At 35.1% G+C, this 12,189-nt stretch overlaps 1 protein-coding gene across 2 annotated transcripts in view; it reads left to right on the top strand.

Annotated features, from left to right (window-relative positions):
• The window catches only part of VPS50 (VPS50 subunit of EARP/GARPII complex), a 133,179-nt gene that overhangs the window by 85,811 nt on the left and 35,179 nt on the right, over positions 1-12,189 (top strand). For both annotated transcript variants that reach the window (XM_032875058.1, XM_032875050.1), the window contains 4 exons: positions 202-292; positions 3,647-3,823; positions 6,649-6,767; positions 8,715-8,821. In XM_032875058.1, coding sequence (XP_032730949.1) covers positions 202-292; positions 3,647-3,823; positions 6,649-6,767; positions 8,715-8,821 — 494 coding nt within the window. The remainder of the gene's footprint in view (positions 1-201; positions 293-3,646; positions 3,824-6,648; positions 6,768-8,714; positions 8,822-12,189) is intronic.

Raw genomic sequence — 12,189 nt, 5'->3', positions numbered from 1 at the left:
TAGTAAATATTTGAGAGTTTTTTTCTCTTAAAGATGATAAAACATTAAGAAGTAAATGTGTTTGCTGTGTTGGTATGAATAGATTCTCAAAGTTGATTATGATTGTGATGATAATTCTACAATTATATTTTATTTTCTTAATTCTTGTGTGCAGTGGACTTTTCCTCTAACTTTTTGGAGTGTTTGTTTTCTTTTTTTAAGAACACGGCTTGACGAACTGAGAATGTTTCTAGAGAATGAGACCTGGGAGCTTTGTCCTGTGAAATCAAATTTCAGTATCTTGCAACTTCATGTGAGTGTCTCTTAGAAAAAAATGAATCTGTCTTTTATTTAGTTGTCTTAAAAAAAACCCCAGATATTTAAAAATCTTTTATAAAATCATTTAATTAAAGAATAGCACCTTTCTTTCCTTGCTTAAAAGTGAGTAATAGCCACCCTTTATGGATGTGAAAATCTGTCTCTTTTTACAAATTCGGTTTATATACTTGAGGAAAACTCTTTTGCCTAATCTTTTTCTTTTGATTTCAGAAAGAGATCTGCTTTATTTAAATTTTGTGGAAAATTAATCAGTTGTATTTTGATGGTCTTTAATGAAAAAGCTTATGTTCGCAGAATGCTTGAGATTTCTTATTTATTTGTCATTTCTTAAAGGAACTGAAAGGTTTTTAAATTTATGTTGCTACTCATAAATGTGCCTGTAGTGAGACAGTGCTTCAGAATTAAAAGCGGCATTTACAAAATATACTCTTAACTAATTTTTATTAGTTAACTAATTTCTTGAGTCCTCATAGGATATGTAATCTGTGAAAATATTAACTGATTTGTTTTCCCTTGGTTGAAACAAATTGCAGATAAATACTCCTTGTGTGATAGATGATGTCCTACAAATACCAATGTCAAAATACAATGTATAAACTTAGGTCCCTGTATAGAAGGTCCAGTATGTTCAGATGTTCAAATTTTGCCTCTGGAAGGAATGGCTTTCTAGAAGTAATTTTCTTATTCTAGATAAATGTAAAGAATACATGGTTAAAAGTCTTTAACAGGGACAGTCTTTGTGGTTATATTGTATAATAGCTTACTTACCCAGCTCTATCATATTCCTTTCCTAATGTGGAAATACTAAATACAGTGAAACAGGTCAATTAATAAATGCTTTAGAGACAGCAAAATTAACAATGATTGTAATATTGTTTTAGATTTCTTTCTGTCTTTCTTTCTTTCTTTCTTTCTATTAGCGAAAGCTAGCATTCACTGGGGCTGGGGGGGTGAGTGGAGAGGCAGAGGGAGAAGGAGAGAGAAACTGAAGCAGACTCCACTCTGAGCTTGGAGCCTGACACAGGACTCAGTCTCACAGCCCTGACATCATGACCTGAGCTGAAACCAAGAGTCGCATGCTCAACCAATTGCGCCACACAGGCACCCCAACATTATTTTAGAATTCTTAAATAAGGTGATTCCTTAAGATTATTTAGAATTCTAACATTGATGTTAGAATCCCTATTTAAATAATTTTATTTGAATTTTTATTTAATCATCAAATTATGTCTGTGTGTATGAGCACGTATACTTGGTGTAATTACCGTTTTTTACAAGATACATTTGAAATATTTACATCCTAGTGAGCATTATCTCCTTTAGTTACCTTGAATTTTACAAGATTTTGCCTATAGTTAACAATACCGTATTACGCACTTAACATTTTTTTTTTAAAGATTTTATTTATTTATTTGACAGAGAGATAGAAAGCACAAGTAAGCAGAGCGGCAGGCAGAGGGAGAGAGAGAAGCAGGCTCTCCGCTAAGCAGGGAGCCCGACGCGGGGCTCGATCCCAGGACCCTGGAATCATGACCTGAGCCGAAGGCAGCTGCTTAACCAACAGCCACCCAGGCGCCCCACACACTTAACATTTTTTTAAGAGACCAGATCTTGGAGCACCTGGCTGGCTCAGTCAGTAGAGTATACAACTCTTGATCTCGGGGTTGTGGGTTCCAGCCCTACATTGGATGTAGAGATTACTTAAAAATAAAATCTTTTTTTTTTTAAAAAGAGGGTAGATCTCATGTTAAGTATTCTAACAACAATTTTAAAAAGTAGTTACTTTGAAAATTATTCACAACGGAGATAGTGTTCTCTTGACACATGTTCCTATAGATCTGGTTTTAAAAAAATCATTAATTTGTAGTCACCCCTTGTTTAGAATTATAAAAATAATGGCATCATTTTTGAGCATTATGATGGATCTGATTTAATGTGTAGCTGCACTTTAAAAAGAAAATAAACACATCACTTGAAATTTAATAGATGTATGTAATTTTTAAGATTACATTTGAATATGAAAGATTTTTAAAATTTGAGATTAATATTAAAAAGATCAAAAGATATAAGAAAAATGTGTACCAAATTTTTGTAAATAAAATCAAGAATTTTTTTTTAAAGGTTTTATTTATTTATTTGACAGAGAGAGATCACAAGTAGGCAGAAAGGCAGGCAGAGAGAGAGGAAGGGAAGCAGGCTTCCTGCTGAGCAGAGAGCCCGATGCGGGGCTCGATCCCAGGACCCTGGGATCATGACCTGAGCCAAAGGCAGAGGCTTTAACCCACTGAGCCACCCAGGTGCCCAAAAAAATCATCAAGAATTTTATAATGCAAAGGAACTTTATTATTTTTTTTAGAAGATTTTATTTATTTGACAGAGAGAGAAAGAGAGTACAAACAGGTAGAACGACAGAGGGAGAAGTAGGCTCCCTGCTGAGCAAGGAGCCCGATGCGGGTCTTGAGCCCAGGACCCTGAGATCATGACCTGAGCTGAAGGCAGGCACTTCACTGACTGAGCCACTCAGGCTTCCATCAGAGGAACTTTAGAGATTATTCCATCTCTTCCACTAATAAGCAATGTGGTCTTGAACTTGGCACTGAATCCCTTTGGATTACTTTGGTTTCCGCATCTGAGAACAGCTCTTTAGTTTTAGAGTTGTGGTTCTCATACTGGAGGTTGACGCTCTCATTTTATTGATGAAGAAATTGAGGCACAGAGAAGCCAGGTGACAGTCCCAACATTATATAGGAAGTTAATGGATTAATGGCAAATCTTGGGTCTAGAAGACCTATCATCTTACCTCAGCGTGTGTGTCTGTGTTGTCTACCTCCAGGTGTATGAAAAAAAAGAAATGAAAGCTTATGGACATCAACATAACAAGGAAAGATTCTGATGTCTGTAAAACGTATAATTAATTAAATGGTGCAAACATATAATTAATTATTAATATTGATTTATTTTTATTGTGGCCTTTTTATTGCTTAAAACCATATTTTCCTGGGTCTTTGCTGCTATGTTAAAATTTTTAGAATTATTCAAATATAAATTATTTTCAAAAATTTTCTGTGCAGTTCTGTAAACTAAGCCAAAAGTAGCTTGATGCAGGTAACACTTTTAAAAATGATATCAGCAACGGAGTTGTCTTTAGGAAAACCTTTGAGCACATATTTTCAAGTTTGTGCCTTCACACAGCTTCCAAGATTTAAAAGTGAATAACCTGAAGAATCAGGATTAATTTTTTTCACTAACTACATTTACACTGATGGAATATGTTGTGTACCTGAATTTTAGTGTTGTTGCTAAAAGGTATCCTTTTTTGAATGTCTAGGAATTTAAATTCATGGAACAGTCACGTTCCCCATCAGTTTCCCCTAGTAAGCAGCCAGCCTCAACATCCTCAAAAACAGTGACCTTGTTTGAGCAGTACTGTAGTGATGGGAATCCGTTTGAAATTCAGGCCAACCACAAAGATGAAGAAACAGAAGATGTCCTGGCTTCTAATGGGGTATGTAGTGTTCTTAAAACCTATTGTGGAACGTAAGTGAGATTTTCTTATTGAAAAGTGTTCTATCCAGTGAGGAAGGTAATTAGCTAGATTTATTTATCCATTTAGCACCCACCTTCCTACCTATATGCTTATATACCCGTGTTACCACTTGTACAGTAATGGCTTTCAAGCATGCTTTGTTGAAAATGTCCTTTTGAAAAATACATTTGGGCTTTATGTTTACTTTGTGCTCCTATTAGGTTGCTGTGTGTTCTTACTAGATTGCTAAATTGGGTAGGGGTATAGTTTCTTCACTGCTTATTTCTGTGATTCGTTGGATAGACGGATGAGAGAATAGATCATCTGCATTTAGTTCTCAGCTTGGGCATCCGAATCATTTTGTTCCAAGTCCCTTTATCTGAGAGAGAGTAATGTCTTACCTGGTTACCCAGCAGGGATGTTTTTAGGATTTAGAAGTACAATGTTTTAACACTTTGAGCAGCTCAAAACACATCATACAAACCTCAGGTTGTGTGAGTTAATGGAAAGGATTTGAAGGAGTTGAATGAATATCACCTTTATTATTTATTAACTGTGTGGCCCTTGGCAATTTATTTTACCTCTGTGACCCTCAGTTTTCCTATATTTACAATGAGTGAATGTTTAGTTCACAGTTATCTGTGTTTTTACAGTATTTATTTGGATGGGTCCTTCTTATCGTTATCATTTCCAGAGGACCCTGTATGATTTTTATTTTAGATTTGATGAAGCTGAAGTGAAAACTGTTCAGAGTTGATGAAAATCTGTTGAATTTGTATATGTATTTCAGTTTTGGCATTTTCTTTTTTGTTTGGTGAAAATACAATTTAAAAACATATTGCCATAAAAGTGTATTGTTATTACGTTTTATCATGAAGTAGAAATTATTTCATAGTAAGCCATATTTATAGTTACAATTTAGTGATTCTTATGGATCCTTTTCCTCTCTAAAGTCCACTAAACTGGGAGAAATTAAAAGTCTCTTCAATATTTTTGAAATAATATATCCATCTGTAGTGGTGATTTGCTAATTTAAATATCACATAGCATCTGATTCTTACTATTCTTGGCAGTTGTGTTCTATAAAGTCCCTCTGAACACTGAATTAACAAATATAGAACAATTGTTCCTGAGTGAAATACAGGATTAGGTTCCTGTGAACCTTTGTTCACATTTTTATCAACTAATCAGTGTATAACCTTGTTTTATTTGGGTTTTTGCTTGAAGACATCTAAATTAATATACAGTATTGGATATTGAACTCACAGCCAACAGCACTAGAATTCCTGCCCAAATGAAGCTTATCTAACACATGTATTTTTGCCATAAAACATATTGCAGTCTCGTACTTAGGAACACTAGGCAAAACTTTAGTCCTACACTTAGGGGCCTTTCTAAACAGGGAAATCACCAGCAAAAAAGCACAAAAATTTTTTTTTTTTTTTAAATGTGGCACTAGACTATGAAAAGGACATTTGTTTAAGTAAGCTAAAGCAAGAAGGTAGAGCGTCACCTTGTTTGCACTCAGCTAGGAATGTGCATGTTGGATAACTCAAAAGTTTCTGCATACTCCGTACATATCCATGACTGACTGCGAAAGTGTCACAAAGTATTAGTGTTGGGGTTACAAATAAAATTTAGCAGGTACGGAAATTTGCAAAAATACGGAATCCTCAAAAATAAGGCTCTCTTGTACTGTGGAATTACGAAGCTTTTTGTTATAGCCAGGAGAGCCTGCTGTCTGTGGATCACCTTTCTGAATGTTATCAGGATCACAGTGTGTACAAGTGGATGAGAATGCCTAGAATGCTTGCTTCCAGTTATTAATGTGTGATCTACACATAAGTCCTTGAAAGTCAGGGTCCACATCTTGCTATGACTTGTCACACTGCTTTAAGCTCTCAAAAAATGGTTTTTGAATTAGGGGACCGACTTCCTTTCATGTTGTCTTCGTATTCATCTCTTCAACTGGCATGAGGGAATAAAACTTTGTTAAAGAATCACTCTGAAGATTCAGTGAGAAAATTTATGAAAGCACTTAGCACTTAACATTCAAGAAATGTTAGCCATGATTTAATCATATTAATTTATAATATTAAGTGATAATGCTGCTGCTGCTGCTTTCTATAGTGTGCACGGACGCCACTGTCCCCCCATGCTGGCACAGGGCCATGTTGCCATAAAGATGGTGACAGTGTTAGGAAGTCACCCTTCCTCTTAAGAGGAAATCTGCTATTTTCATCCTTGCTCTCAGTAGTCCCTCAGTGCTCAGTGTGATTTTCTAAGGCTCCCTTGGAATTAAATCTCATCATAATGAATTAGGACATTAGCATGTGTGTTATAAGAGTTTATTACACTGAATTAATATTTCCACAGTGCCAGAGTTATATAATCAACCTCTTTATGGTGAATTAGTAAAATGGAAATAAATATATTGAAACCACTTCAGGGAAGAGAAGAGGTTTTTTTTGGTTGTTGTTGGGGTTTTTTTTGGTCAAATGTATACTCTTTTCCTCTCGTAAAGGCATAGCATGATATTTGTGTTTGTTTGTCTTCTTTTTATGGAGATTTGATTTTGGGGGGAGAAGTCTTTGTAGGCATAAAATATTTGTTTTTTTTTTTTTTCTTGGATGGAGAAGAAGTAAATGGAAAGTTAATATTCTTGATAGCAAAATTAGAGATGAGTTATTAAGAACTTTCTTCCCTAAACTACTTCTTAAAAATTGGATACTCTTATTGTGTTGAAAGACTCCGAGAAAAGTTGGCTGTTCATACTCATTGTTGAATATACTGTGTTTTCTCAGTATGAATCTGATGAACAAGAAAAAAGTGCTTATCAGGAGTATGACAGTGACAGTGACGTTCCTGAGGAACTGAAACGAGATTATGTGGATGAGCAAACAGGTGATGCACCTGTGAAAAGGTAAATGTTCTTAGATTGTATGGTATTTCATATTGTATGTTATGCATTTAAATAAAGATTTCCTTTAAAGGTTTAGAAAAAAAAGTTAAACATTTCTTTAACTTTTGATGTCATGTGACAAAAGCGTGTATGTTTTAAAATGATTGCTGAAAGGTTGGAAATGTAGTTTTTTTGATATTGGGCGTAATCAAAGAGCTCTTAATTTAGAGAGCAGTGGTTTTTGCAGAAAAACAAACTTCTAGTTTATACAATCATACTACCTTTGGAGGCAGTTCCAGCTTCACATAGGTTAGAAAACCTCAAGGAGGAGAGTAGTTATTTGTTTTGCAGGGGGAATTCCCCCTACCTCAGTCTAGTAAATACAGAAAGTCTCCACTCATCTTTCCAAGGCCAATTACAATCACTATTTGGGCCTTCTGTTAAGGTTCCTTCATCTTCGTTGTTTTGTTTCTGTCATAAACTGTCCTCTTCAAAAACTATCATAATTACATAAGAATGTTTTGTCGCCTTCTCCCTCTTAAATGGACCTGATTCTTAAATGTAAGTGAGTTAATTTCATGACTAAGTATCAGACATTTAGTGACCACAGATACACATAATTTTTAATGATAGATGTAAGTATATTTTGCCCTACCTTTTATCCCCAAAGTACCTAGTAAGTACCTAGTAAATTCAAAACCCTGATTGATATACTTACTCTCTCTCCTCAGAAAATGAGCAACTCATGTGATTGTAGATATTTGAATCGGAAATAATTGTTTCCATTGGTTTTCATGTATGTGTGATATTTAAATCCATCTATGGTCCATTACGAACAGAATAGAACTGTTTTGTTGGACTTCTTCATTGGATGTTGTGGGTCTGTTCTGGCTGAAAGAAAACCTCTGACTGAAATGAACATGTAAGATAGTATCTGCTGGTATATGTGTATATATTTGCATTTTTGGTAAGGTTATGCAGACAGTTACCCTCCTAAACTGTCCTAACTTAACACTCACTAAGAACTATGAATAATATAAACTATGAGCTTCGTTCAGTCAATTAGTATCGACTCCAACTTCAAAGTGTCTCTTGAATTTTCAAAATTTCTTCTATTTCACTGCTACCATCCAGGTTCATGAGAAAATCATCTCTGTGTCAGATTATTGGCTCTGCCCCCTGACTTTGGCTTTCTGTCTTTAGTTTTGCCCCCTCCTCATCCCTCTTGGATGCAAATTGAGGTGGTTTTTTTTTGTTTTTTTTTTTTTTTCTTATATACAAATTTGTTCATGTCATTTTCCTGATTAAATTTGCTTTCAGAGTTAGGTTCATACTCTTTAGGTTTGATTGCCTTCAGTGGTCTGGCCCTTCCTTACCTTTTTTCATATCACTTTTCCCTCAGTCCACTCATTCTGCATGTGAACTCTTTGTGCTTCTCTGAGCACACTCACTTCTCCTACTTCTGACCTTATTTTATATTATCCCCCCTTTTTTGTGTACTTAACCATATATCTTCAATTTTTTCCTTGAACCTGGTGTCCTCCCCAACCCCAGACTCTATCATGTTCCCCTATACTTTAGATACTAGATTTAGATTCTAAGGAGAGTGTTTTTCGTATTTATAAGTCTGAAATCAGAGTACTTGGTACATTTGATATATAGTTTCTCTGGAACCTCTGTTTTTTTTTTTTTCTTAAGTGACACAGCTTCTTTTAATGGTTGATAATGACTATCTTAGAATCAAAGAAATACATTATAGTACTTTATTTCTTTGCTTATAAATATCTCTTCCACTCTGGACTATAAGCTCTCTCAGGACAGGAGGATCATCTCTATATCCCCACCTGACACATGGTAACAGTTTCAATAACTAATTAGTGAATGAAGGATAGACCCTAATTGGAATAACTTACTGATTTACTGGTTGACAACCCTAACTGCAACTCTGTTTTGTTTTTCCATATTAAGCGTTTCTAGAGAAACTCTAAAAAGCAGGAAGAAGTCAGATTATAGTCTAAATAAAGTGAATGCACCCATCTTAACAAATACAACATTGAATGTAATAAGACTTGTTGGTAAGTAGCCACCTTTTTAAAAAAAGCATTATTAGTTAAATTAGTCTACTTTTGTTACTTATTGGGGTTTTCATTGTACACTCCAGTGCCCTCCACAAGGAAGATTTTAAGTGTCCTATGTAGTACTTTCTCATCCTAATTGTTCAAATAGTGTAATACCATCATTAATGTTAGTTGTTCTTTTTCAGTTAACTGCTTAGTATTTATGTTTTCTACTTTTTCTAAAATATCCCAATTAATTGAAATGTAATGAAGAATTCTCTATGTGAGTTGGAGGTATATGGAGAATGATGATAGTGCCCATTTTACATTTACACAATATTTTGTGCTTAATTGTTTCATTGATCTTCACAATCTTCCTGTCAGATAGGCAGAGTGAATAGTGATCCTCTGGCATTTTCAGACACAAGAGTTCTATAAGCTATAATGCTCACACCATAGGAAGAGTTGTTTTTATTACAGATAAGACCTTTATTGATGATTTTGTAGAAGGCAAGTAACATGAAGAAATGCCATTTAAAATATTTAGGTTTGAAGATGATGTGAAATTTTTAATGTCAGTATTTCTGCATTTTATATGCCATCTTAACCTTTATATCTCACAAGTAAGTCTGTACATTTGACAAATAAGTTATAGAGATATCTTCTCAAATTAATTCATCTATACCAGTCAGGAATTTTAATGTGTTATATTAAAAAAAAAAAACTTTGTATTCTGTGTATATGGAGATGATAATGTCCTGCTGCCTAGTTTGATTACTCTTGGCTCTGATAAAATAGTCTGTGTTCTTGAAGATAATTTCTAAATTTCATTAATGAATAGGATAAAGTAGACAAAATGTTTCTTATAAGTCCCACTTCTTTAGGAAAAATAGTGGAAAAGAAGTAATGAGTTGGAAGGAAAAGAAAAAGGATATATTTTCATGACACACAGAAAAATCACAGATTCTGAAAAGTGTTTTTTTGCTGATCATTGCAAGGGAAATTAGCTTTTCTTCTTTATCCAAGAGAGGTAATTGAACATAGCATCATGAGTTACTGTATGGAATTTATAGAACCAAAGTTTGAAGGGTTCTGAGAGCTCATCTGGTATAAATTCCTATAAAACTAGGATTAATCTAATGCCCCTAAGTTGTGGTGGCCAACTAGCCTTTGTTTCATGTCTCACAGTCTTTGGATACAAATTATTTTGCAAGACTACTCATTCTACTATTAAACTGATTTAGTTGGTAGGAATCGCCTCCTTATGATAAACCAGAATTTCTTTTTCTCTGTAATTCTGTTGGTCTCAGTTTTACCTTTAAAAGCAAAAAGAGTAAATCTGTACTTTGTTCTCCTGTTCTTCCCTATGGTGACTCTTCAGGTATGGGTGGTAGTTGCACTGTCCTTCTTCCCTTACGCTCCCCCAGTTCATTCTTCAGGGTTATTGTGCTCATTTTCCTTACGTGGTTCTCACTGATAAATATTCCAAAATCCTGGTCATCCTCCTCAGCCTTTTGGACTCACTGTAGTTTTTGGTTTCTGAACACGCTACTTGAGATGTAGCTTAATGAATTCATCTTCTGCCTGGTTATGTTGTGATAACAAACCACCCTAACACCACGAAAGTTGACATGATGCATATTGGCTCCTAATCACCTTAGTTCTGTTTCAGGTGTCATTCTGAGATGCAGGCTGAAAAAATAGTACCAGTTTGGACATGGGGAAAAGAGCAAGAGCCAAACCATGTTGTGACTCTTAAGGCTTCCACTCTGATGTGGCACCCCGACTTTCTCTGGCTTGACTGTTGGAGAGTGCCCCAGGGAGGGCACTACAAGTTCAGGGCATTGGATAAGGGCATTGGATTCCTACAGGGAAATGGAGTGGGTAGAGATAATTGGGGAAAATAGTGTAGTCAACCCCATGGAAGTGGTAGTTTATATTTTTTATCTCACCTAGTTCAAAAAGAGCTAGAGGTCGTCATGTTACTTTTACTCTAAAAGACATATATTTAGTAGAATCAAATCAAATATAAGACTAAAACAAAATTGAGGAGGGGAAATAATGTTTCATTCAGTTAAATGGAGAGAACAAATGCAAATCTTTACTTCTTGGTAGTCATAAGGAAATGAAGAAACAGTGCATTCTGCTCTTCTCATTATGCAAGAAGGGGATCAAATAGCAATAGAAATGTGCTCTTGGTGCTAAATTCAGAAGTCAGTAACACAAATTCTACCTAAGGATTACTCATAGACATAGTGGACATTGTTTTCTAATAGTGGATTTAAGCAACTGAGAAAACTTGTATTATGCGCCTTTGGTATGTCAACCCTATAAAGTAGAACAGTACTGAATAAAACCTTGAGTGAAGAGAATCTAACCATTGTAATCTCAACCTTTGCCACCACCAGATCTTTTACTGGAATTGTAATTAGGTAACAATGCCTAGTATTCTTTTAACTCTCAGGTCTTCCCATTTAAAGATGGGATTAGGTGCTTTCATTATTCCCTCCAATAGACTTTTATGCCTACCACTTTCTCTCCCTGGGAGGTCTTTATCTTCAGTTTGTACATATTCATAAAATAGAACTTTAAGAGAACCACTCACTAAGGGGTCTCCAACCAGTTAATGCTATTCTATCTCCTATTATTGCATTGAGGTGCTTGAAGATAATAAACTGACAAAGGTAATGTCTCTTCTTACAAAGCCAGAAGTACAGTTGTGTAAATAAGATTGATTAATTTTGGGTGCCCGGGAAGATGAAGGAACTAATTATTCAGTAGTTGGGAGGCACATTTTAGAACATTAAAGGCATATTTAAAATGTCCTTTTCAAGTAGTATTTATTTGGCAGGTAATTAGGAGAGATTAAACAAAAAAGTGTTAATGGGGCTTCCCAGCCCCAGGTGGTACCTAAATCTGTTAGAAAGGCCCAGGGAGCCCTTCACAAGTGCAGAGAACTAATCAGAATGCTTGCTTGTGTAAAGAGAAAATTCTGTCAGCCTGACAGTTTCCTGCAGACAGAAGCAGAGAAATTTTAAGGAATGTGTCTCATCACTGAAATAGCCTTGCTATTCAAGGTTTTCTCTCCTGGAGGCAGCTCGCACATGAGTAGATATGATAGGTCTGAGAGGGGCAGAAGATAGGTTGCCAGAATCCATGCTTGTAAAAACTACAGACCATAGGACAAAATTACTACTTTAGCAGCTGAAAAAAAATAACACACCAGCACATCATGCATCCAGATTTAACATAAAACCAGAATAAAGTCATCTTTTAAGAAACTTGATATTTTCATATGCAATGTTTAAGAAAAAAATTTATCATTGTTTAATTTAGATTACATTCCTATATATCTGTTTCTCTAAAAATACTTAACATTTTATTGG

The sequence above is a fragment of the Lontra canadensis genome, unplaced genomic scaffold (genome assembly GCF_010015895.1).
Source record: "Lontra canadensis isolate GAN:19392208 unplaced genomic scaffold, GSC_riverotter_1.0 scaffold2, whole genome shotgun sequence".
Lineage (NCBI taxonomy): Eukaryota > Metazoa > Chordata > Mammalia > Carnivora > Mustelidae > Lontra > Lontra canadensis.
Note: the sequence above shows the minus strand (reverse complement) of the source record. Positions and strands in the feature narration are given on the sequence as shown.